The sequence below is a fragment of the Tachyglossus aculeatus genome, chromosome 5 (assembly GCF_015852505.1).
Source record: "Tachyglossus aculeatus isolate mTacAcu1 chromosome 5, mTacAcu1.pri, whole genome shotgun sequence".
NCBI classification, from domain to species: domain Eukaryota; kingdom Metazoa; phylum Chordata; class Mammalia; order Monotremata; family Tachyglossidae; genus Tachyglossus; species Tachyglossus aculeatus.
In genome coordinates, this window is record NC_052070.1 from 19,178,516 (window position 1) to 19,205,677 (window position 27,162).

At 45.8% G+C, this 27,162-nt stretch overlaps 1 protein-coding gene across 1 annotated transcript in view; it reads left to right on the top strand.

Moving 5' to 3' along the window:
• The window catches only part of RAB31 (RAB31, member RAS oncogene family), a 190,912-nt gene that overhangs the window by 72,349 nt on the left and 91,401 nt on the right, over positions 1-27,162 (top strand). The window contains exon 2 of the mRNA XM_038746749.1: positions 23,766-23,845. Within this exon, the coding sequence (XP_038602677.1) occupies positions 23,766-23,845 (80 nt within the window). The remainder of the gene's footprint in view (positions 1-23,765; positions 23,846-27,162) is intronic.

Genomic DNA, 27,162 nt, shown 5'->3' on the forward strand with positions numbered 1-27,162 from the left:
CTCTTCCCGACCCTCTTAATGACCTGGCCTGTGCCCCGCTTCCCAACCAGCCTTATGGAAGTGCATTCCAGACCATGGCACAATGTGCACATCCCAGGAACAATGTGGCCCAGACAGGGACAGACCTGAAGCTGCAGGATTTGTCAAGCTGCTAGAACTGGAGTATCTCCAGTGACCCTCTGCCTCCGGACACAGTTGTCACTCTCCTCCCCACTCTGTACACCTAGTGTGTGTGCATGTGTGTGTCTGTGTGTTTGTGTAAGAGAAGGAGAGAGAGAGAGACAGAGAGAGAGTGTGTGTGTCTGATGGAAGCAAGCATGCTTCTGTGGGCAGTTAAGCTGCATGATCATTCTCAAGCATGGCCCTGGGAGTCAGAGGTTGTGGGTTCTAATCTGGGCTCTGTCACAAGTCTGTTGTGTGACTTTGGGCCAGTCACTTCACTTCTCTGGGCCTCATCTGTAAAATGGGGATTAATAATAATAATAATAATAATAATAATAATGGCATTTGTTAAGTGCTTACTATGTGCAAATCACTGTTCTAAGCGCTGGGGGGGATACAAGGTGATCAGTTTGTCCAACGTGGGGCTCACAGTCTTAATCCCCATTTTACAGATGAGGTAACTGAGGCTCAGAGAAGTTAAGTGACTTGCCCAAGGTCACACAGCAGACATGTGGGGGAGCTGGGATTCGAACCCGTGACCTCTGACTCCAAAGCCTGGGCTCTTTCCTTCTAGACTGTGAGCCCACTGTTGGGTAGGGATCGTCTCTATATGTTGCCAACTTGTACTTCCCAAGTGCTGTGCACACAGTAAGTGCTCAATAAATACGATAGAATGAATGAATGATTAACCCTGTAAGCCCCATGTAAGACAGGGACTGTATCTAACCGGACTAGTTTGTATTTAGAATAGTGCTTAGCACATACTAAGCACTTAACAAATACAATAATTATTCATCTTGGTCTGGTTCTAACCCCAGGTGAGGGGAGAATGTGTGGGTGGGAGCTCCTTCCCTCTAGGGCCTGGGGAAGACATGTGCCCCGGGAGAGCAGGGAGAATGAAGCCAGGAGATCGGGTCATATGGGGAGCCCTGAGGCCCAGCATATGGCCTGGCTGGAATCTTCTGGGAGAGGAATAGCTATGGAGACACTCAGCCCTGCTACGGGATTTCCATCTTCTCCTTCTTGGAGGAGGCTGGGGAGCGGCATTGTGGTTGATCACAGAGGCCACTAGCACTGATGAGGGATTTTCTGGGGGAACTGTGTGTAGACCGTGTTCAGACGAAGAGCACAGAGAGTGGGGTTAAAGGGAGGAATCTGCTTTACCCCCCAGCACTGAGTTATTGCTTCAGTGGAAGTTCTCCCAACCTTCAAGGCCCTTTTTGAGAAGCGGCATGGCGTGGTGGATCGAACACAGCCCTAGGAGTCAGAAGGACCTGGGTTTTAATCCCGGTTATGCCACTTGTCTGCTGTGAGACCTTGGGCAAGTTGCTTCACTTGTCTATGCCTCAGTTACCTTATCTGTAAAGTGGCAATTAAGACTGAGAGCCCCATGTGAGACAGGGACTGTGTCCAACCCTATTATCTTGTATCTACCCCAGTGCTTAGTACAGTACCTAGCACATAGTAAGTGTCTAACAAATACCATTAAAAAAAAATTAGAACTTGGATCTCCTGACTCCCAGTCTTATGCTTTTTCCATTAGGCCACACTACTTCATGCCTAATAATGATAATAATGTTGGTATTTGTTAAGTGCTTACAGTGCTTTTACAGATGAGATAACTGAGGCACAGAGAAGCTAAGTGACTTGCCCAAGGTCGCACAGCTGACAAGTGGCAGAGCCAGGATTAGAACCCACGACCTCTGACTCCCAAGCCTGTCCTCTTTCCGCTAAACCACACTGCTTCTCTACTAATTCTGTTTTACTCTTCCAGGTACTTAGTACAGTGCCCTCCACGGGGTAAGTGCTCAGTAAATTTTATTGATGGGTTAGAATGAGTGAATTGGATTCCTTTATGCTAGAGTACTGGTGTTTCTGAGTTTTCTGATCCCTGTAGAGTGCTGTTATGAGATAGGCAATAAGGATTCTGCCTGCCTCCTCTTTGACATCTGGCCTTGGCTTCGACTTCTTGGTTGCCTGGATGAAGTGGCATCGGTTCGTGGCCAAGCTCTGACTTGAGCAGCCCATTCTGTGGCCATTCTGTGGCCATTTACTCTGCCTCCCAGCCTCCTTTTGCCCGGAGGAAGGTGGAGCCACTGTCTTGGGAGTCTCGGGGTGGGTTCGCCACACTGGACTGAAATCTGGGTTTCCCAACAGGATATCTCCCCACTGAACCACCCTGTCTTTAGAGAATGAGCGCTCTGGACATTCCCAGGGACTACATATAGTGGTGATTACAGTGACCAGATTGTAATGTAACAGCATTGAGCCAAAGGTTAATTAAAGGGACTTTAAGTGTCTGAAATAAGATGGGAAAAGCAAGTAAATTTTCCACCCAATGCTAAATATTCCTACCTTGAGAGCTGTGTGAGTCCCTTAATGCACTCTCTTTGAATGGAGTCATTAGATGCTTCAAATGCCAGTTAGGTCTCAAGGTGAATTCCCGCAGCCCATTCAAGTTCAAAGCAATTTGGTCATTACAAGGTTTTATTAATGGAAAGGAATTCATTTTAAAACTTTTCTTCCACAAAACTACACAGACCCACCTGGCCTAGCAGAGTGTGATCCCTGAAATAGTCCTTCAAAGTGCAAAATAATTACACCTTAAATAAGTCTGTGTGCCATCATTCAAACAATCAGTGGTATTCATTGCTGTCTACTTTGTGCAGAGCACTGTACTAAGCGTTTGGGAGATTACAGGACAATAATAATGGTATTTGTTAAGTGCTTACTATGTGCCAACTACTGTTCTATAGAGTTGATTGATACAACCCCTGCCCTCAAGGAGCTTTCAGTTTAGTTAGAAGGCCAAAACACCTTCCCAGGCATTCTCAGAGTAATCGTGGCACTCTTCCTGGGAGGAAGGCAGCCACGTTTGAAAAGATGGCCAAGCACACCGCATACATCCTCTCCCACAGGTCTATCCATCTTGGTCATCGTACGGGTCACTTATACCTTTCTCTTTTCCATGCCAGCGGGCCCCTTCCGTATTTCAAAACTGCCCCCGAACCATCTTTCCTGATTATCCCCACCTTAGTTTCAGTACTCCAGCCATTCAAGGAAGCTCTTGGTGTTCTCTGAATAGTGCAGTTTAGGTGTTTCTGTACCTTTTGTTTATATTGCACCACTGAGATTTGTATTTTATGTATGGTGTTTTCCTTTGAGTGTTTTTGTGTCATATTTTCTGTCTCCCGTTTTAGATATATTAGGGGAAATAGTGGGTCTTTGCCTGGGTTAGATGCTATTCATTCTTCTCTCTCTCTGTCCCCCTCCCTCTATTCTCAGTCCCTCTCTTCCCGTCTTGTGATTCTCCTCATTTCCCTTTTTCTCTGACCCCACATGTTCCTCTCTGGCTTTACTAGATCTTGAGATCCTTTGTCTCTAATTCTTCTTCTGTTCTTTTTATTGTTTTTTTGGCTCCCCTTCTCACCCCCTTCTCTGCCCCTTTCATATTCAGCCTTTCTAGCAAGGTCTCCTTTTGGGTTCTTCATAAAGGTGGTTGAGAGGAGCACAGACGGGCCAGGCTCCAGTTCCACAGCCCACCTTGAACCCCAGGCCCAGGGGAAGCCCTCACAGCTGGACTGGCAGGGCCCCGCAGCTGGTTGGCACTGAAATCTTTGGGGCATCAACCTCCAGGCCTGTGTCGAGCTCCTGGCTGCCTGGTTGTCGCTTTGAGGCATTTCTGTCAATCGATTATATTCAGTAAGTTCTCATCGCTGACCTCTCACTCACATCCTACCTCTGGCCTGGAATGCCCTCCCTCTTCACATCAGACAGATAATAGCTCTCCCCCACTTCAAAATCTTATTGAAGGCTTCTTCCAAGAAGCCTTCCCTGACCAAGCCCTCCTCTTCTCTTCTCCCACTCCCTTCAGCATCACCCTGACTTGCTCCTTTGATTCATACTCCCTCCCAGCCCCACAGCACATATGTATAGATCTGTAATTTATTTATTTATTCATATTAATGTCTGTCTCCCCCTCTAGACTTGAGCTCTTTGTGGGCATGGAATATGTCTGTTGTTGTATTGTACTCTTCCAAGTGCTTAGTGTGGTGCTTTGCACACAATAAGTGCTTAATAAATACGATTGAATGAATGAATACTGTACGCAGAGCACATTACAATAGTGCAATGGAGTCAATAGAATTAGTAGGTACAATCCCTAACCTCAAGGAGCTTACAATCTGGCAGGGAAGATAGTTGTGAAAATAAATGGCAGGCAAGAAGTAATAGGATTTAAGTATAGGTGTAGTGGATAGAGCACGGCCCTGGGAGTCAGAAAGACATGAGTTCTAATCCCAGCTCCACCACTAATCTGCTGGGTGACCTTGGACAAGTCACTTTATTTCTCTGGTCCTCAGTTACCTCATCTGTAAAATGGAGATTGAGACCGTGAACCCTATATGTTGCCAACTTGTACTTCCCAAGTGCTTAGTACAGTGCTCTGCACACAGTAAGCGCTCAATAAATACGATTGAATGAATGAATGAATATGGAATAGGGACTATGACCTACCGTATTTGCTTGTATCCGCCCCACACTTAGTACAGTGCCTGACACGTAGGAAGCGTTTTACAGGCACCATTATTATGATTATAAGTGCTCCAGGACCTAAGAGAGGTGAGTACCCAAGTGCTTATCACATCAATTATATTTATTTAGTGCTTACTGTGTGCAGAGCACTGTAGTAAGCCTTGGGGAGAGTACAATATAATAATATAACAGAGTTGGAAGACCCATTCCGTGACCACAATGAGCTTTCAGTCTAGAGTCTAGCAGCAGCTGGGGACAAAGTCTGGACCCAGGCTACATAAACTCCTGGGTTCGTGTACTGCCATTTCAGGTGCTGTCTGTGATCCCAGGGAATCAGACAAGGAGCTGCGTCTGTCCTTTTTTTATGGTATTTGTTAAACACTTACTATGTGTCAAATACTGTTCTAAGCGCTGGGGTAGGTATAAATTAATTAAGTTGGACACAGTCTCTGCCCCACATGGGGCACACAAAGTAGGAGGGAGAACTAGTAACGAATCCCCTTTTTACAGTTGAGAAAACTGAGGCACAGAGAAGTAAAGTGACTTGCCCAAGGTCACACAGCATGCAGTTTTCCTGAACCTAAGGATGTTGGAAAACTAGCACGCAAAACTTAGGCTGCCTCCCTCCGCACCTCCCTGATGAGCCCTGCTCCCTCTGATAACAGAAATAATAACAGTATCCTTCCCCTCCCCACAGTACCTGTATATATGTATATAAGTTTGTACGTATTTATTACTTTATTTTATTTGTACGTATTTATTCTATTTATTTTATTTTGTTAATATGTTTTGTTTTGTTCTCTGTCTCCCGCTCCTAGACTGTGAGCCCGCTGTTGGGTAGGGACCCTCTCTATATGTTGCCAACTTGTACTTCCCAAGTGCTTAGTACAGTGCTCTGCACACAGTAAGCGCTCAATAAATACGATTGAATGAATGAATGAATGCAGTTGGCGGAGTTGGAATTAGAACCCAGATCTTCTGACTCCTAGACTCGTGCTCTTTCTACTAGGCCACACCGCTTCTCTGTCCTTGTTCATTCATTCATTCTTTCATTCAGTCGTATTTATTGAGCGCTTAATGTGTGCAGAGCACTGTACTAAGTGCTTGGGAAGTACAAGTTGGCAACATATAGAGACGGTCCCTACCCAACAACGGGCTCAGATTCTAGAAGGGGGAGAACAGACTAGAACTGCGTCTGTGGTGCCCTGGCAGAGAGTCTTGGGGAATGGCACCCGGGAGGAGAAAATATAGGTGGAAGTAGGGGCCGGGGGCTCTTTCACTCTGCTGTCCCTTCCCTCAAATCCTTTCATCCTCCCTCTCTCCGAGTCCATCACTGGAGGAGTTAATGTCACGGAAGGCTTCAGCAGAACAGCCAAGCCTAGCATCCGTGCCTCGCGGCTCCAGGCTCCACCAGCATTTACTGGGCTGACCTGGACCCTCGCGGGTATTTTACCTGGGGAACCGATCTCTTCTTCAGCGAGGGTTGGCATTGTCTTAGTCATTCAGGAGCCGGGACAAGTTGCCCAGTGAACGAACATGTGGGCACATTGCGAATGAAGAAACATACAGCCCCAGCCCCAGGGGAACGCTCCGTTCCTGTCACAGGAAGTGCTTAGTTCAGTGCTCCACACACAGTAAGAGCTGAATAAGTACCACCGATGATGAAATACCATTGATAAAAACACTGCTGAATCCCAATTTCAACTCTGAGCGATGGTTGGAGGCCAGGGGTGTACTCTGCCAACATGACCGACCAGAACAGAAAGTCCGGCTTTCACCTCACAGATCTTGACCTTCAGGGGGAGATTACTCTGTGAAAATGTCAAGTGGCAGTGGAAGTTATAATAAGAAAAACGGAAGGGAAGGCTTTCTGGAGCTTTCCTTCCTCTTTATGGTTTGAGAGTCTTGTTTCCTCCCCTCTCCCCACCTCTCCTGACTCGTCTCAGCTTCTGCTCTGAAATGGAAGGGGTGGGTGGGCGTGGGCGAGGCAGGATGATGACAGAATCTAGGATCACCGGCGACGGTGACGTCTCCAGCCAGGAACCCGTTGGAGGTGCCTCCAAGGCTGGGACATCAGTTAGTGTTTCTGGCCCTCTCTGTTTATTAACGCTGCTCGCGGGCGCTCCGGCTCCTTGTGATGCCTATTGATTCTAGCAGCCACGCAGCGCTTTCCGCACCAGCCCCCCAACATTGCATATTCCCCTGGCATCCGTGCCAACCGAGAACCGCCCCTGCCGTTGGGAGATAGAGCGGGGAATCGGTGGATGGTTGCTCAGATCAAGTCCTTGAGAATCCGCGGCCTCTGGGAGAAATTGCCCCAAGGAAGCAGAAGTGATGGGAAGCAGCGTGGCTCAGTGGAAAGAGCCCGGGCTTCGGAGTCAGAGGTCGTGGGTTCAAATCCAGGCTCTGCCAATAGCCAGCTGTGTGACTTTGGGCAAGTCACTTCACTTCCCTGTGCCTCAGTTACCTCATCTGTAAAATGGGGATTAAGACTGTGAGCCCCACGTGGGACAACCTGATTACCTTGTATCCTCCGAAGCGCTTAGAACAGTGCTTTGCACATAGTAAGCGCTTCATAAATGCCATTATTAATTAATTAATTAATGGGAAGGTTCATCTGCCCTGTAAAATCTCCAGAGCTCCACTTTCATTTCTTTCACAGCACTTGTGTACACATCCCTCCCCCAGAAGCAGCGTGACTCAGTGGAAAGAGCCCGGGCTTTGGAGTCAGAGGTCATGGGTCCCAGCTCCGCCACTTGTCAGCTGTGTGTCTCTGGGCCTCAGTTACTCATCTGTAAAATGGGGATTAAGACTGTGAGCCCCATGTGGGACAACCTGATCACCTTGTAAACTCCCCAGCTCTTAAAACAGTGCTTTGCACATAGTAAGCACTTAATGAATGCCATCATCATTATTATTATTAGACTGTGAGCTCTCTGTGGGCAGGGAATGTGTCTACCAACTCTGGTCTTTTTTTAATGGTATTTGTTAAGCACTTACTACGTGTCAAACACTGTTCTAAGTGCTGGGGTGGGTACATGTCAATTAGGTTGGACACAGTCCCTGTCCCACGTGGGACTCACAGTCTAAGTAGGAGGGAGAACAGGCATTGAATCCCCATTTCAAAGTTGAAGACACTGAGGCACAGAGAATTCAAGTACTTGCCCAAGTTCACACAGCAAGCAATAGGTAGAGCCGAGATTAGAACTCAGATACCCTAACTCCAAAGCCTGTGCTCTTTCCACAAGGACACGCTGCTTCTCTGTTGTATTGTGCACTCACAGGCACTTAGCTGAGTGCTCTGCATTCAATAAGTGCTCAATAAATATGATGGATTGATTGATATCCGTTATTTTCATGTCTGTCTCTCCTGCTGGACTGTAAACTGCTTGTGGGCAGGGAATGTGTCTAGAACAGTGCTTTGCACATAGTAAGTGCTTAACAAATGTCATCATTAACAACTCTGCTGTATTGTACTCTCCCAAGCGCTTTGTGCAGTGCTTTGCACACAGTAAATGCTTAGTAAATACTATTGAGTGAAAGGTAGTTCCTTTGTACCCAGTTATCTTCCAGCTGGCAGAATCCTACAGCAATTAGCAAGTTGCTATTTACGTAGAAAGAATGATCTCAGTGAAATCTGTTGGCTCCATGTCTGCCTTGAGTACCTTTCGTGAACAGAGAGACATCTCAAAAAACAAGATTTTGAACTATTGTGTTTTACGTTATGCTGGTAGGGATCGGTAGGGTGGGGATGGGTAGAAATGATAATTCCATCCTGGGTAGGTAAGTCTTTCTACCAAATCAATCAGTAGTATTTATTGAACGCTTATTCTGTGAAGCATCATGGCATAGTAGATAGAGTATGGGCGTGGGGGTCAGAAGGTCATGGGTTCTAATTCCGGCTCTGCCGCTTGGCTGCTGGGTGACTTTGGGCAAGTCACTTCGCTTCTCTGTGCCTCAGTTACCTCATTTGTAAAATGGGGTTTGAGACTGTGAGGCCCCACGTGGGACAGGGACTGTGTCCAACCCGATTTGCTTGTATCCGCCCTGGTGCTTAGTACAGTGCTTGGCACATAGTAAACGCTTAACAGATAGCACAACTACTATTATTGCTGAGCACTGTACTAATTGATTGGGGAAGGACAAGGGAGTTAGTAGTCACATACCCTGCTCTCAGGGAGTTTACAATCACGTTGGGGAGGCAAAGGCTAAAATAAAGCACGGCAGGGGAAACAACTTAGCGTAAAGATCTGTAAATATGCGCTGTGAGGATAGGGGTATGATGTAATAGTGGTAGTAGTAATGCTATTTATTGAGTGCAGGACAGTGTACTAAGTGCTTGGGAAAATACAAGAGAAGCAAAAGACAATTTCCCCACCTACAAGGAACTTACAGTCTAATAGGGGAGACAGGCACACAAACTATTTACAAATAGTGGGAGGAGTAGGAGGAGGAGGAGGAGGAAGAGCAATGATCAGATCAGATCAGTAGAGAAGCGGCGTGGCTAGTAGAGAAGCGGCGTGGCTCAGTGGAAAGAGCCCGGGCTTTGGAGTCAGAGGTCATGGGTTCAAATCCCGGCTCCTTCAGTTGTCAGCTGTGTGACCTTGGGCAAGTCACTTCACTTCTCTAGGCCTCCGTTACCTCAACTGTAAAATGGTGATTAATACTGTGAGCCCCCTGTGGGACAACCTGATCACCTTGTAACCTCCCCAGCGCTTAGAACAGTGCTTTTTTCAGCGCTTAGAACAGTGCTTTGCACATAGTAAGTGCTTAATAAATGCCATCATCATTATTATTATTATAGGGAGTGGAATGTGTGGAAAAATTAGAAAAACATCCTTTAGGATGGGGCAAGCAGAGTCTCCCCCCGTTGAACCAGGAGCAAACTGAGGCTCAAAATGGCAGGTCACCCCCAGATTTGAGGCCAGTGAAGACACTAGATGGTTCCTCATCAATCAGTCATATTTATTGAGTACTTACTGTGTGCAGAGCACTGCTGTAAGAGCTTGGGAGAGTACAATACAATAGAGTTGGTAGACCCATTTCCTGCCCCCAATGAGCTTACGGTCCTGAGGATGAGCTTAAAAGTCTAAAGTCATCAAGCCCCTCTCCAGAGTTTCTGAGAAATGGCAGTTTCCTTCATCCCTGAGCAGGGGAGAAGACTCAGAAGCAGATCAAGGCTAGGCAGGAGATAGGCCAGGGAAGCATCATGGTCTAGTGGAAAGAACACGGGCCTGGGGCGTCAGAGGGTCTGGGTTCTAACCCTGGCTCTGATGAATGCTTGCTGGGTGACATTTGGCAAGTCACTTAACTTCTCTGTGCCTCAGTTTCCTCAAATGTAAAATGGAGATTAAATACCTGTCTCTCTCCTACTCAGACTGTGAGTCCCATGTGGGACAGGGACTGAGTACAACCTGATTAGCTTGTATTTACCCCATTACTTAGAACTGGGCTGGACACATAGTAAGTGCTTAACAAATACCATTAAAATAAAAAAGAGGGTGGTGCCACTCATTACAGCCTGGATGCCAGAATAGGAGCAAGACCCCTGATGCCTGTTTATTGTTTAGACACCACTAATATAAAGGCTTGGCTTTAGAAAATCTGTTCCCAGCAGAGACCTTCCACAACTCATTGCAAATTAACCCTGCTAGTCTTCCAAGCAATAACAAACCCTCAGAGCACTGCCCTAGGACCATTGATTCTCCATACCCACTGGAATTAGCAGACAAAGCCCAGCCAACATCTACCAGCCAGAGAAACTGAGGACCCATGAAACCAAGCACACTGAGTTGCCTAAAGAGCCAAATCAAGTAGGATTTCTGGGATTTTCTTTGCCGACTCCCACCTCCCACCCCTGATTTTCTGACTGAGATCACTGCTGTCGCAAATGGAAAGCCAACCCTAGTTCAGGACAGACCCGGGTCATTTCTGATGGGGATGTGGCAATGATTCCATCACTCCCTTTTCCTCATCTCAAAAGAATGGGAATCATGAATCCTATTGAAGCAGGAGGGTATGGAGTATTATTGTGTAGGGGAAAGGGCCCAGGATTCAGCAGGGATGGGGTAGTGCTAAAGCACTAGTCCCTAAATAAGTAGCAATTTCCCATTTATGGAACTGTTCTATTAGGAGCTCCTGACACTTCTGGGGAAAGAGTTCTTTGTGTGAACATTAACTCTGTGCCTTCTGGACAGTAAGAAGAAAAACAACAATAATTGTGGTATTTGTTACCAAACCCTGGGATAGATAATCAGGTCAGACTCAGCAGCCTGGCCTAGTGGAAAGAGCTACTTTCTGGCCTGGGAGTCAGAAGGACCTGGTTTCTAACCCCAGCTCCACCACCTGTTGGTTGTGTGACCTTGGGCAAATCACTTAACTTCTCTGTTCTTCAGTTGCCTCATCTGAAAAATGGGGATTAAGACTGTGAGCCCTGTGTGGGACATGGAGTGTGCCCTACCTGGTTAGCTTGTCTACCCTACTGCTTAATATGGCGCCTGGCACAGAGTAAACGCTTAACAAACACCCTTAAAAAAAACCCAGAACACAACTCAGTCCCCGTTCCACTTGGAGCTCATAAAGTAAGTAGGACGGAGAACAGGTATTGTATTCCCATCTTACAGTTGAGGAAACTGAGCCCCAGAGAAGTTAAGTGACTTCAAATCACACAGCAGGCAAGTGACACAGTCAGGATTAGAACCCAGGTCCTCTGACTGCCAGGTCTGGACTCTTTCCACTAAACCATGCTGCTTCTCATTCATTCATTCATTCAATCGTATTTATTGAGAGATTACTGTACTAAGCGCTTGGAAAGTACAATTCAGCATCAGAGACAATCCCTACCCAACAACAGGCTCACAGTCTAGAAGAGGGAGACAGACAACAAAACAAAACAAGTAGATAGACATCAATAGCATCAAGAAGTCCCCTGTGCGCTCCTTTGGTAGGGTTTTTTGGAGTCAGTGAGTAACCAGTGGCTTGGATTCCAACTCTCATGATGGGAATCAATATGGGGGTGGTTGTTTCCCCCTGTTGAATCATTTGGGGACGAGGGTAAACTTTTTTTAAAGCATATCGGGGTAATAAAACAAGCCTTTCTCTGCAGTAGGAATACAGAGCACTCTCAGTCCTCTGTACTTTTGCTCTGAGGAGTTTGACCTGATAGATAACAGGATCCGTCAATCAATAGCATTCACTGAGCACCTTTTATCGCCCAGGTTCCAACCAGAATCCCTCCCTGGTGAGGTTGGGTGGGCAGAAGGGTGCAGAAATCTGTTCAAGCCACTCAGAGCCATTTAGTACAATCAATCAATCAATCAATCGTATTTATTGAGCGCTTACTGTGTGCAGAGCACTGTACTAAGCGCTTGGGAAGTACAAGTACAAGGTGGAGAATATGGCCTATTGGCTCCGTGATGGGTGAGCACATAGAACCAAGCTTGGTATTTCCAACTTCCGAAAGGGAAACATGATGTCCAGGGATTATCCCAGAGTCCCACTCTCCGCAATTCCTACCATCCTGGAGGGAAAGGGGGAGGGGGCACACAGGACTAAGTTTTGCAGCTGAATCCTCTGAAAGCGAAACACAGTGCCCAGAGGTGGAAGATATTTGTCCAGGAATCTCCCAGAGTCCCACTCTCCATAGTTGGGCCAGGCCCCTGCCCAGCAGGATAATTCCACAACACGAGGATTTTTGTGGCTGGTCTCAGTTGTTTTTGATGGGCTGTGCCTCCCTTCTCAGGTTGTGAGGGGAAGCCCAGGCCCAGCCTTGCACAGAGACCTCAGGGGAGTGGGGTGGGATCTCTCCTCCGGCCTCGTGCTCCCACAGATCCTATAGGCACTGAACTACGTTAGTGGGGAGGGCGCAGATAAAGTGGGGACATTTTATGCCATCTGAGTTCACTGGAAGCCGTTATCCTTCCCTACCCTTCACCCCTTTGACCTTTTAGACTGTGAGCCCACTGTTGGGTAGTGACTGTCTCTATATTTTGCCACTTGTACTTCCTAAGCACTTAATACAATGCTCTGCACACAGTAAGCGCTCAATAAATACGATTGATGATGATGGTGAGGGGATAGGTCCAGGACTCCAAGGACTCTCCTTGAAATCTCTTTCCCCCAAATGAGATTTGCAGTGCATCTCATTGGCTTCTAGACTGTGAGCCCACTGTTGGGTAGGGACTGTCTCTATATGTTGCCAGCTTGTACTTCCCAAGCTCTTAGTACAGTGCTCTGCACACAGTAAGTGCTCAATAAATACGATTGATTGATTGGCTGCCTGGGGTATAGCCAGAGACCTAGCCCAGTGCACTCTTTCTTTCTCTTGCTGACTGGCTTTTCAAAAGAAATAGGAAGTGTTAACCTTGCCCTCTGGGTAGTTGGCTTGTTTCGGTTCCAGAAAAAGTTATTTTTCCATTTGGCATGTGCTCTTACTCTGCAGTTTCTAACTGTAAAATGTTGTGCAAAACCTCTGCCTATTTTAGTATGCTGTTCACAGTGACCCTGGGGCTGCTTGTGCTATTATGGCTCTCTGTGGAGTTGAATGTAACGAAGTCCTGTTCAGTACCGTGGTGTAGTCCAGTAGTATGATCCGAGACAGCAGATCCGATTATCAGGCTCATTTTCCTGTGAGCCGGTCCACTGGATTCATTCATTCATTCAATCGTATTTATTGAGCGCTTACTGTGTGCAGAGCACTGTATTAAGTACTTGGGAAGTACAAGTTGCCAACATATAGAGACGGTCCCTACCCAACAGCGGGCTCACAGTCTAGAATGGGGAGACAGACAACAAAACAAAACATATTAACAAAATAAAATAAATAGAATAACTATGTACAAATAAAATAAATAAATACAGTAATAAATACATACAAACATATATACATATATACACGTGCTGTGGGGAGGGGAAGGAGGTAAGGTGGGGGGCTATATTTTAAAATCCTATTGTAAAAAGCAGTATAGTCACTGAGTTTGAGAGTCAATATAATTTGCATAAAAGATTAAAATGAAACAACAGCCTGATTTAAATCCAATAAATTTAAGGCTTGTCTTCTGTTCATATGCTTCCTTGTCAAGGTATTTTCAGGGGGTCTGTCAACACTGAATGATTTATGCAGATTGGATTATTTTTGCTTTTGGAGAGAGGTTTTGATTTGCAAACGTATGTATAATTAATTTCATTCAAAACCTGTCTATAGTCATTTTAACTTGATTTATTTGGAATAAATTGAGCATTTCAGCAGAACTCTCTGTTTGGGGCTTTGAAGCTGCTTCTAGAATCAAGAGTCATGTTTAGAATTTATGTTTTCACCATAAAATACAGCTTTACGAATGAATCTGGAAATTCAAAAAGCAGACTCCTGTTAGAGTTAAGTGTGTGGTCTTTGGTGAATGTAATAAGTAAAGAGTAATTAATGGTAGGGGAATGATCCTTGAATGGGAACCTATTTTTAGAATATAATAGATGGGAATTAGATAAATCGCAGCATGGAGGAGATAAATATTCAAAACTTTACCAGACTGCCCTTCCAATCAGTCAGTCCTCTCCCTCTTGCCTGGAACTCCTTCCCTCTTCATATCCAACAGGCCACCACTCTCCCCATCTTCAAAGCCTTTCTAAAAACCATATCTTTTCCAAAAGGTCTTCATTTCCCCATCTATTCGCACTCCCCTCTGCATTTTCTGTGGTCTTAGGTAATACTCACCCCACCCTAGCCCCACAGCACTTTACTCTGTAAAGGAGCACTTGAATCCTTATACTCTGCCATTTCCCTACTCTGTAATTTACTGGCCTACACCATGGTACTGAACAGGCCCTACTGAGAGCTCACCTCCTCCAGGAGGCCTTCCCAGACTGAGCCCCCTCCTTCCTCTCCCTCTCGCCCCCCTCTCCATCAGCCCATCTTACCTCCTTCCCTTCCCCACAGCACCTGTATATATGTATATATGTTTATACATATTTATTACTCTATTTATTTTACTTGTACATGTCTATTCTATTTATTTTATTTTGTTAATATGTTTGGTTTTGTTCTCTGTCTCCCCCTTCTAGTCTGTGAGCCCACTGTTGGGTAGGGACTGTCTCTATATGTTGCCAACTTGTACTTCCCAAGCACTTAGTACAGTGCTCTGCACACAGTAAGCGCTCAATAAATATGATTGATTGACTGACTGATTGAACAGGACCTTCATTACATTCAACTCCACAGAGAGCCATAATAGCACAAGAAGCCCCAGGGTCAATGTGAACAGCATACTAAAATAGACAGAGGTTTGGCACAACATTTTACAGTAATTTATTTTTACGTCTGTCTCCCCCGCTAAACTGTAAGCTCCTTGTGGGCAGGAATCTTGCATACCAATTCTGTTGTATTGTACTCTCTCAAGTGCTTATTACAGTACCCGGCTCCGCCAATTGTCAGCTGTGTGATTTTGGGCAAGTCACTTAACTTCTCTGTGCCTGTGACCTCATCTGTAAAATGGGGATTAAGACTGTGAGCCCCCCGTGGGACAACCTGATCACCTTGTAACCTCCCCAGCACTTAGAACAGTGCTTTGCACATAGTAAGTGCTTAATAAATGCCATTACTATTATTATTATTACTGTGCATACAGTAAGCACTCAATAAATTGATTGATTGATTGATTGACCATCCAGAGAGGATGGTAGAATTCAGGAGAGGACTGGGGCAGAAAAAAACACCAAGAGAAACACATAATGCATGAGTGGGCAAGTGACTATTTGCAGGACTAGTTAATCATCATCATCATCATCATCAATCGTATTTATTGAGCGCTTACTGTGTGCAGAGCACTGTACTAAGCGCTTGGGAAGTACAAGTTGGCAACAATACCACTAGATTGTGCAGTAATCACTATGCTGAGGATTTTTGAAGCTAGTTACTTGACCAAATTTTCTCTTAATGACTGCCCAGTTGGTGGGGCTATTTTCTCCTATTAGGTTATAAGTTTCTTGAGGGCAGGGAACATTTGCTTCTGTTTTATTTCCCTAATGTTTAATACAGTGCATTGCTCTCACTCGGAATTCAGTATTCATTCATTCATTCATTCACTCATTCACTCATTCATTCCCTCATTCATTCCATCATTCATTCATTCCATCATTCATTCATTCATTCCATCATTCATTCATCATTCATTCATTCAATCGTATTTATTCAGCGCTTACTGTGTGCAAAGCATTCATTCCTTCATTCATTCAATTGTATTTATTGACTGCTTACTGTGTGCAGAGCACTGTACTAAGCGTGTGGGAAGTACAAGTTGGCAACATGTAGAGACGGTCCCTGCCCAACAGGGGGCTCACAGTCTAGAAGGGGGAGACAGGCAACAAAACAAAACATATTAACAAAATAAAATAGATAGAATCAATATGTACAAATAAAATAAATAAATAAATACAGTAATGAATACGTACAAACATATATACAGGTGCCGTGGGGAGGGGAAGGAGGTAAGGTGCAGGGGGATGGGGAGGGGGAGGAGGGGAAAAGGAAGGAGGGGGCTCTATACTAAGTGCTTGGGAAAGTACAAAATAACAATATACAGACACATTCCCTGCCCACAATGAGCTTATACTTTAGAGACAAGTTTATAATAATAATAATAATTTTGGCATTTGTTAAGCGCTTACTATGTGCAAAGCACTGTTCTAAGCGCTGGGGGGGATACAAAGTGATCAGGTTGTCCCATGTGGGGTTCACAGTCTTAATCCCCATTTTACAGATGAGGTAACTGAGGCTCAGAGAAGTTAAGTGACTTGCCCAAGGTCACACAGCAGACATGTGGTGGAGTCAGGGATTCGAACCCATGACCCCTGACTCCAAAGCCCGTGCTCTTTCCACTGAGCCACGCTACAACAAGAACAACGGTACTTATATCTCTCTTTGATACTTCTGCTGCTTCTCTCGGAAAACACCCAAGTTTGTAGTTGCTGGTTTAGAAACTCCGATTTCTGCATAGGATTTCTGTTATGTAACCAGAATCCTTGCTGCACTGATGCAGAAGATGGTGAAAAAGGAACTCCAGCCCCACTTCCTGGAGTTCCTACCCTGTGCAAAGGCAGGTGGTCTGGTTTTTTGATAATCTCTCTGCCCTGCCCTGAGGAAATGGTTCTGCTGACTGGGAAACCTATCTTCATGTAGCGAAAATGAAACATTGAAAGGGTAAGGCAGCAAACCATCTCTGCAGGGATGCTAGTTCTGGCCAGCTGTGACCAATGACGAGGGGAAGAGATGGTCATTTCTCCGTTTGGACAGTATCTCCTTTGGAAACGGGATGAGGTTGGGAAATGGAGGGAAGAGAAGTGTAATTCCTCTGACCCTCAAAGACAAACTCCAGTTACTACAGGATCAACCGCTATAAAGCAGAAACGGTAACACATTTGCTCAGCGTATCCAGGAGAAACTTTAGTGGAAGAAAGAAAAATCAGACGGGCGGCGGCTTTGGTAACCACATAGGAATCTCCTCTGATTGAGAAAGTCTAGAAAAGCAGCAGTATTGATCTGGGGTTTTCTGAGTGGCTTTTAAATGCCGTCGTTGCCCTCTGAACTTTGCACATTGATTTACACGCTGCAGGTAAACAGCTCTTTGTACTGAGCCTGGTTTTGTTATGGCTTGGGAGCTGGACAAAAGCAACCTTGATGGGGATGTGAGGAGTTTTGAAGGATTTTTTTTTGATAAATGTCAAGGTTCCTGCTCCCTGATGGAGGATGGAGTCAGAGCAATTTCAGTTGGTCTTCTTAGTTCCAAACTTAAGTGGCTGCAAAAAATGCCTCTCTCCTCAAGCCTCAGTGGAGAGCAGTAGTTAGGCCCTGAGTTGATAATGTGCTCTGCTTCTTTAGGAGGACTGTGTTTAATTTTCCCTGTTCTCATGTGTGGGGCTTTCACATCTCTATGGGAAGCAGCATGGAAAGAGCATGGGCTTGAGAGTCAGAGGTCATGCGTTCACATCCCAGCTCTAACAATTGTCAGCTGTGTGACTTTGGACAAGTCACAACTTCTCTGTGCCTCAGTTCCCTCATCTGTAAAATGGGGATTAAGACTGTGAGCCCCAAGTGGAACAACCTTGATTACTTTGTATCCTCCCCAGCGCTTAGAAGAGTGCTTTGCACATAGTAAGCACTTAACAAATGCCATCATCATCATCATCATCTCTTCCCTGGAGGATCTCTGCCACACCATGATCCTAGAGTTCTCCCGCTGTTATCCAACCATGGTGGTGGGTGATTAGTTGGGTCACCTGCACCCAGGTTGGATGGGAAGGTTTGCTCCTGATTGATGTGAGATTTATACTGCTTCCTCGATTTCCTACCTCTCCCATTAGGAGACCCTTTCTGTGATGTTCCTTCCAGCTATAACATGTCACAACTGTGAAAATTTGAGAGGGTCTCACCCACCTAAAAGAAATTCACCCCCTGGCACCTATCTGGGATTTAGGGCTAAAAGAATTCCCAGTTCCCTGAAAGATGCCCGGGGTTTTCCCCCCTACTCTGGGCCTGGTCCACTCTTTCACGTGGCAGTGTTTGACTATTCCAGGAGGGTACGTGATTCAAGTGCTCATTGGCTAAACTACATTTGGATGGGTTACAGGTGTGCCTGGGCATCTGTATCTGTTCGTCCTCTGCTGAAGGGGTTGATTTTAGGACACGCTCATGAGCCCAAGTCCTCTGATTCCTACAGACACGATCTGATTGATTGGAGCAACTGCCACTCACATCAAATTTTTTCCTCCCATTGCTGCTTGTCAGACATCAAACACAAATATAGTGTGGGATGGGGAGGGGTGCGCTGGGAGGGGTCGTGTCAGTGAAGGGGGACAAAGAGGCCATTGCGGAAGGGGTGGGAGCTGAACTCACCGGAATGTGTCACCTCCCTCTGCCCTGCCTCCGGCCCCTTGTCACTAGATCGGCAACTAATGGAAACCACTTAGTTTGGATGAGGTGGCAAGAAAATGTGGCTGCTTATCTATTTCCCTAGCACATCTTACACACATAACAGCATTGTAGTTCATAATCAATCAATCAATCAATCAATTGTATTTATTGAGCGCTTACTGTGTGCAGAGCACTGTACTTCCCTACTGTGTGCAGAGCAATCAATCAGTCGTATTTATTGAGCGCTTATTGTGTGCAGAGCACTGTACTAAGCACTTGGGAAGTACAAGTTGGCAACATATAGAGACAGTCCCTACCCAACAGTGGGCTCACAGTCTAAAAGGGGGAGACAGAGAACAAAACCAAACATATTAACAAAATAAAATAAATAGAATAGATATGTACAAGTAAAATAAATAAAATAAATAGAGTAATAAATATGTACAAACATATATACATATATACAGGTGCTGTGGGGAAGGGAAGGAGGTAAGATGGGGGGGAAGGAGAGGGGGACGAGGGGGAGAGGAAGGAAGGGGCTCAGTCTGGGAAGGCCTCCTGGAGGATGTGAGCTCTCAGTAGGGCCTTGAAGGGAGGAAGAGAGCTAGCTTGGCGGATGGGCAGAGGGAGGGCATTCCAGGCCCGGGGGATGACGTGGGCCGGGGGTCGATGGCGGGACAGGTGAGAACGAGGCACAGTGAGGAGATTAGCGGCAGAGGAGCGGAGGGTGCGGGCTGGGCCGTAGGAGGAGAGAAGGGAGGTGAGGTAGGAGGGGGCGAGGTGATGGACAGCCTTGAAGCCCAGGGTGAGGAGTTTCTACCTGATGCGCAGATTGATTGGTAGCCACTGGAGATTTTTGAGGAGGGGAGTAACATGCCCAGAGTGTTTCTGGACAAAGACAATCTGGGCAGCAGCATGAAGTATGGATTGAAGTGGGGAGAGACACGAGGATGGGAGATCAGAGAGGAGGCTGATGCAGTAGTCCAGATGGGATAGGATGACAGCTTGAATGAGCAGGGTAGCGGTATGGATGGAGAGGAAAGGGCGGATCTTGGCAAGGTTGTGGAGCTGAGACCGGCAGGTTTTGGTGACGGCTTGGATGTGAGGGGTGAATGAGAGAGCAGAGTCGAGGGTGACACCAAGGTTGCGGGCTTGTGAGATGGGAAGGATGGTAGTGCCGTCAACAGTGATGGGAAAGTCAGGGAGAGGGCATGGTTTGGGAGGGAAGACAAGGAGTTCAGTCTTGGACATGTTGAGTTTTAGGTGGCGGGCAGACATCCAGATGGAGATGTCCTGAAGGCAGGAGGAGATGGGAGCCTGGAGAGAGGGGGAGAGAGCAGGGGCAGAGATGTAGATCTAGGTGTCATCAGCGTAGAGATGATAGTTGAAGCCGTGGGAGCGAATGAGGTCACCAAGGGAGTGAGTCTGGACAGCAGAGTGAAGTATAGACTGAAGCGGGGAGAGACAGGAGGATGGGAGGTCAGAAAGGAGGCTGAGGCAGTAATCCAGTCAGGATAAGATGAGAGATTGAACCAGCAACGTAGCGGTTTGGATGGAGAAGAAAGGGTGGATCTTGGCAATGTTGCGGAGGTGAAACCGGCAGGTTTTGGTGATGGATTGGATGTGTGGGGTGAATGAGAGAGCGGATGACACCAAGGTTGCGGGCTTGTGAGACTGGAAGGATGGTAGTGCCGTCTACAGTGACGGCAAAGTCAGGGACAGGACAGGGTTTGGGAGGGAAGATAAAGAGCTCAATCTTGGACAAGTTGAGTTTTAGGTGGTGGGCAGACATCCAGATGTAGATGTCCTGAAGGCAGGAGAAGATATGAGCCTGGAGGGAGAGAGAGAGAACAGGGGTGGAGATGTAGATTTGGGTGACATAAGCGTAGAGTTGATAGTTGAAGCCGTGGGAGCGAATGAGTTCACGAAGGGAGTGAGTATAGATGGAGAACAGAAGGGAACCAAGAACTGACCCTTGAGGAACCCCTACAGTAAGGGGATGGGAGGGGGAGGAGGAGGTCAAGGAGGATTAAGATAGAGTAGGAGCCACTGGATTTGGCAAGAATGAGGTCATTTGTGACCTTTGAGAGGGCAGTTTCGGTGGAGTGTAGGGGATAGAAACCAGATTGGAGGGAGGTCTAGGAGAGAGGTGGACTTGAGGAATTCGAGGCAGCGAGTGTAGATGACTTGTTCTAGGAGTTTGGAAAGGAAGGGTAGGAGGGAAATAGGGCAATAGCTAGAAAGGGCAGTGGGGTCAAGAGAGGGTCTTTTTAGGATGGGGAGACTTGGGTATGTTTGAAGGCCGAGGGGAAGGAACCAGTGGAGAGTGAATGGTTGAAGATGGAAGTTAAGGAGGGGACGAGGGAAGAGGTGAGAATTTTCATAAGATTAGAGGGAATGGGGTCCTAAGCACAGGTAGATGGGGTGGCACTTGTGAGGAGGGAGGAGATCTCATCTGCAGATACTGCTGGGAAGGATGGGAAAGTAGCAGAGAGGGTTGAGAGTGGGGAGGGGGCTAAAGGGGGTGGGTGACTTTGGAGAGCTCAGACCTGATGGTGTTAATCAGCAGACAAGTGCCAGAGCTGGGATTAGAACCCAAGTCCTCTGACTCTCAGGCCTATACTCTTTCCATTAGGCCATGGTGCTTCTGTAATTTGGGAAAGGGATGCAGGTTTTTAAACTCAATATGTCCAAGACTGAACTCCTTATCTTCCCTCCCAAACCCTGCCCTCTCCCCGACTTTCCCGTCACTGTAAACGGCACTACCATCCTTCCCGTCTCCCAAGCCCACAACCTTGGAGTCATCCTCAACTTCGCTCTCTCGTTCACATCACCAAAACACGTCTCACGTCCACAACATTGCCAAGATCCGCCCCTTCCTCTTCATTCAAATTACTACCTTGCTGGTTCAATCTCTCATCCTATCATCATAATCAATCATATTTATTGAGCGCTTACTGTGTGCAGAGCACTGTACTAAGCGCTTGGGAAGTACAAGTTGGCAACATATAGAGACAGTCCCTACCCAACAGTGGGCTCACAGTCTAAAAGGGGGAGACAGAGAACAAAACCAAACATACTAACAAAATAAAATAAATAGAATAGATATGTACAAGTAAAATAAATAAATAAATAAATAGAGTAACAAATATGTACAAACATATATACATATATACAGGATATATATATATAGGATACAGGATAGATATATATACAGGATATATACATATATACAGTTGGGATATCATATCCCAACTGGATTACTGCATCAGCCTCCTCTCTGATCTCCCGTCCTCCTGTCTCCCCACTTCAGTCTATACTTCACTCTGCTGCCCAGATTATCTTTGTACAGAAACACTCTGGGCACGTTACTCCCCTCCTCAAAAATCTCCAGTGGCTGCCTGTCAACCTACGAATCAAGCAAAAACTCCTCACTCTTGGCTTCAAGGCTGTCCATCACTTCGCCCTCTCCTACCTCACCTCCCTTCTCTCCCTCTACAGCCCAGCCCACACACTCTGCTTCTCTCATTCATTCATTCATTCAGTTGTATTTATTGAGTGCTTACTGTGTGCAGAGCACTGTACTAAGCGCTTGGGAAGTACAAGTTGGCAACATATAGAGACGGTCCCTACCCAACAGTGGGCTCACAGTCTAGAAGGGGGAGAGGTCTAGTAGGTTCTCTACCGCTGACCTCCTCACTGTACCTCGTTCTCGCCTGTCCCACTGTCGACCCCTGGCCTACGTCCTTCCTCTGGCCTGGAATGCCCTCCCTCCACACATAATAATAATAATAATAACAATAATAATAATAATAATAATACTTATGATGGTATTTGTTAAGCACTTACTATGTGCAAAGCACTGTTCTAAGCACTGGGGGGATACAAGGTGATCAGGTTGTCCCACATAGGGCTCACAGTCTTAATCCCCATTTTACATATGAGGGAACTGAGGCACAGAGAAGTTCAATGACTTGCCCAAGGTCACACAGCTGACAAGTGGTGGAGCTGGGATTCAAACCCATTACCTCTCATTCCCAAGCTTGCGCTTTTTCCACTGAGCCACACTGCTTCTCACACCCAGCCAAGCTAGCTCTCTTCCTCCCTTCAGAGCCCTACTGAGAGCTCTTCCTCCAGGAGCTCTTCCCAGACTGAGCCTCCTTTTTCCTCTTCTCTCCTCCTCCCTATCCCCCTGCCCTACCTCGTTCCCCTCCCTACAGCACTTGTATATATTTGTACAGATTTACTACTCTATTTTACTTGTACATATTTACTATTCTATTTATTTTGTTGATGATGTACATATAGCTTTAATTCTATTTCTTCTGATGATTTTGACACCTGTCTACATGTTTTGTTTTGTTGTCTGTCTCCCCCTTCTAGACTGTGAGCCCGCTGTTGGGTAGGGACCATCTCTATATGTTGCCGACTTGTACTTCCCAAGCTCTTAGTACAGTGTTCTGTACACAGTAAGCACTCAGTAAATACGATTGAATGAGTGAATTAATGAAGTATAAGCCTGTAGTTGGGTAGGGACTGTATATATAGCCAATTTGTACTTCCCAAGTGCTTTTATTACAGTGCTCTGCACACAGTAAGCTCTTAATAAATATGATTGAATGATTGAATGAATACCAAAGGAGCTTGGGACTGCACTTTATTCCTGGAATTCAGGCTCCCTTTAATGGAACACTGCCAAGGAATTGTTGGCCTCTCAGGTAGATCACATGCTTTGGGCTTGGCTTAGTGTCTCATTTTTTAGGTGGCCTAAGGCATTTCTGCGACTATACAGAAATGAATTTCATTTGAATGACTCCCATCCAAACGGACCAAAACAATGTAGCTTGAGAGAAATTGTCAGCCACATTGCAAAAAGCCCAATATAATTAGACAGCGCTGCCAAGTGATTGGGCTCAGGAAAAGAATGTTAGAAATGTAGAAATAGGAACTGACACGCTCCAGATTTGACAGGGCTACTTGAGTCCCAAGAGAGAAAATAAACAGTCAACAAGCTATTTTTCTAAACTCTTAAAACAAAACACACTCCGTTTCTGCCCATGTCCCTCTTCCTTTAAGAGACCCTAGATCTCCTTTGGCCAAGAATGTTCCAGCTCTGGGTCACATTTCTGCAGACCTTGAACTTAACCACTGTGCTCTGATTTATTTCCAGGATACTGGGGTTGGGAAATCAAGCATAGTTTGCCGATTCGTCCAGGATCACTTTGACCATAACATCAGCCCTACGATTGGGTAAGTGACCTGGGCATTGTCCTCTTTTACCTTCTTTCTTTTGTGCTGTTCCAAAGTCAGCAGTGACCTAAAGAGTTTATCTTGTCCATCCCCTTACTTTCAGGCCACTGATCATCCCAGATGGGTGATGGTCTATTACGTTTTTAAAGTCCTTCAGAGATAGTGAGTCCACCCTGTCCTCCAGTAATAATAACATTATTTTTATTAATAATAATTTTGGTATTTGTTGAATGCTTACTGTGTGCCAAGGACTGTACTAAGTGCTGGGGTTGATAGAAGATAATCAGTTTGGAAAAAGTCCATGTCCCACTTGGGGCTTACAATCTAAAGAGAAGAGAAAACAGGGTCAGAAATCTGGGGCTCTATTCCCATTTGTGCCACTTGTCCCTGAGTAACCCTGGACAAGTCATTTAATATCTCTGTGCCTCAATTTACTGGGGATTAAATGCCTATTCTCCCTCCTTCTTAGATGTGAGTCCCATGTGGGTCAGGGACTGCCTTCTTGGCACATAGTAAACACTGAACAAATATAATAAGTATCTTTATTATTATTATTTTACAAATGGGGAACAGGCACAGAGCCATAAAGTGTCTCATCCAAGGTCACACAACAGGCAAGTAGCAGAGTATCTTACAAAACACTGTGTCCCTCAAGCATCCTCCCTGCTGTAGTGACAATCTTTTCCTTTCACTTAATTAACTAGGGGATTTCTCTTCACGACAAGCCCCATCTCTTTACAGGCAGGTTCTGTGGTGACCTGCCAGTGGATTCAGCACTGGCAGGCTGGTGGGCTGTAAGATCGTTGTGGGCAGGGAGTGTGTCTGTTTATTGTGACACTGTACTCTCCCAAGTGCTTGGTACAGTGCTCTGAACACAGTACGTGCTCAATAAATACAATTGACTGACTTGACTGAATGACTGACTGATTGAATGACTGTATTTTGAGTTTCCTCGAGTCCTCTGGGAAGCTGCCTGACTGGAACAATTCCCTTCTCTATCTGCTTTATGCCCTGTGCCAGCAAGGTCTGGGAGTGCTCATTTGTTGGGGGAAAATTCTTGAAATCACAGATTTTCTCCGTCGTGTTCATGAGACCTGGAGGTGCATGAGGCCTCAAGGGAGGATAAAGGCTTGGAGGCCGGGAAGGGAGTTGAGAAGGAGCAACCAGGAAAAAGAGGGCTGCTACATTTTTTTCTTTTTCAAAAAGCTTTTGAGAAGAGATGTTTATGAAAACATGAACTTTTGCATGTTGGGTCTTCCATCTCTTGATTTCTGTAATGAGCATTCTTTTGGTTTTCACATATTTTCTATAAAATGCCTTGTCTGATGATGTGGTTTTTTGTTTTGGGCTCCAGTGGCTGTTCCAAGCTTAGCGAGGATAAGGAAGAACCAGAAGTATCCTGATCTATAATCTTTTCTTTTCTTTTCTTTTCCTTTCTTTTCTTTTCTTTTCCTTTCTTTTCTTTTCTTTTCTTTTCTTTTCTTTTCTTTTCTTTTCTTTTCTTTTCTTTTCTTTTCTTTTCTTTTCTTTTCTTTTCTTTCCTTTCCTTTCCTTTTATTTTCTAAATTTCCCCCCTCCCTTTCAGGGGTGGGATTACCATGGGACAATCTTGTCCTGGTGCTGGGAGTTTTGGGGAATCTTGCCATTGCACTGAGGGACCCAGTTAGCCCGGCATGGCCTTAGGGTCTAGGCTGCAAGGGATCAGGTCCATAGTTTTGTGGAGGATTTTCCAGCTCCTCCTCTTTCCCTACTGCCATCCCAGATCAAGGAGATAGGAGTCTAACCCCGAACTCTGCTGCATTTGCCTTTGGTCGGAGAGGAGTCCTCGCCGGCAGGCATGTCCTGAACCTTAGGGTTGCCCTTCCCAGACTGACTGCCAAGATCCCTACCATAGAATCACTCCTCCAAGCTTTTTTTATGGTATTCTTTAAAATGTTTATTGCATGCCAAACATTGTCCCAAGCTTGGCCACTTGTCTGCTGCATGACCTTGGGCAAGTCATTTCACTTCTTCTGTGCTTCAGTTACCTCATCTGTAAAATGGGGATTAAGGCTGTGAGCTTCATGGGGGACAGAGGCTGTGTCCAACCTGATTTTGTATCTACTCCAGGGCTTAGAACAGTGCCTGGCACAAAGGAAGTGCTTAAGAAGTACTATAAAAAAAAGCAATGGGGTAGATGCAAGATAGCAGGTAGGACATAGGCCCTGTCCCACATGGTTAAGGGGGAGGGAGAGCAGTTATTGAATACCCATTTTATAGATGTGGAAACTGAAGCACAGGGAAGTGAAGTGACTTACCTAAAATCACAAAAGCAGGCAAGAGTCAGAACCAGGACAAGAGTCCAGATTCTCTGAGTTCCAGACCCGTGGCCACTGGGCCACACTGCTTCTCAACCAGCTTTGTCCCTGGTTTCCCATAAAATCACTTTCTAGGGCTGCTAACAATTAGCTGACTGGAGTTTCATCTTTTCCTTTTCCCTGTCTCTCCTCAGGGAAAGCACGTTCGAGTGGTGAAATGTCCCCAGTAGAAGGGAGGGGAAGAGAGATGGTTTGTCTGGGCAGTAAGGGCAAGGGTATTGCTCTTGTTACTTTGCGTCTGAAAAGGAAAAAGGCAAGAAAGAGTTTTTCTAAGGTGAAATGAAGGCTGATCTTCTTTTTATGTGGGTTTGGGCCCCGAAAGGCGGGCTTTGCTGGATTGAGTGAGGTAGGAGAAACAATGTTAATGCTAGCTGCCCAGTTTTTATTTGTCCTGGGAGGTTTAGAAGCTCAGTCAGCCTATTTGTGAGATTGTGGCAATATGTTTATCTAGTCTGGGCTCCAAATCCCGGGCTTCTCCCCATTCCCTCCCGGGTTTCTTGCATATTTTTACAGAGACACAATTATCCATATCATTCAAGATAAGCAAGATGAAGCAGCGTGGCCTTGTGAATAGAGTACAGGTCTGGGAGACAGGAGGACCTGGGATCATTCATTTATTCATTCATTCAATTGCATTTATTGAGCATTTACTGTGTGTAGAGCACTATACTAAGCGCTTGGGAAAGTGCAGTATAACAATACAAAGACATTCCCTGCCTACAATGAGCTTGCAGTCCAGAGCGGGTGAGACAGACATCAATACAAATAAATAAATTAAAGATATGTACATAAGTGCTGTGGGGATGGAAGTGGGGAAGAGCAAAGGGAGCAGAAGGAAGTGGGAAATGAGGAAAGGGGGACTTATTCTGGGAAGGCCTTTTGGTGGAGGTGTGCCTTCAATGAGGCTTTGAAGTGGAGGGAGAGTAATTGTCAGATCTGAGGAGGGACAGCATTGTGGAC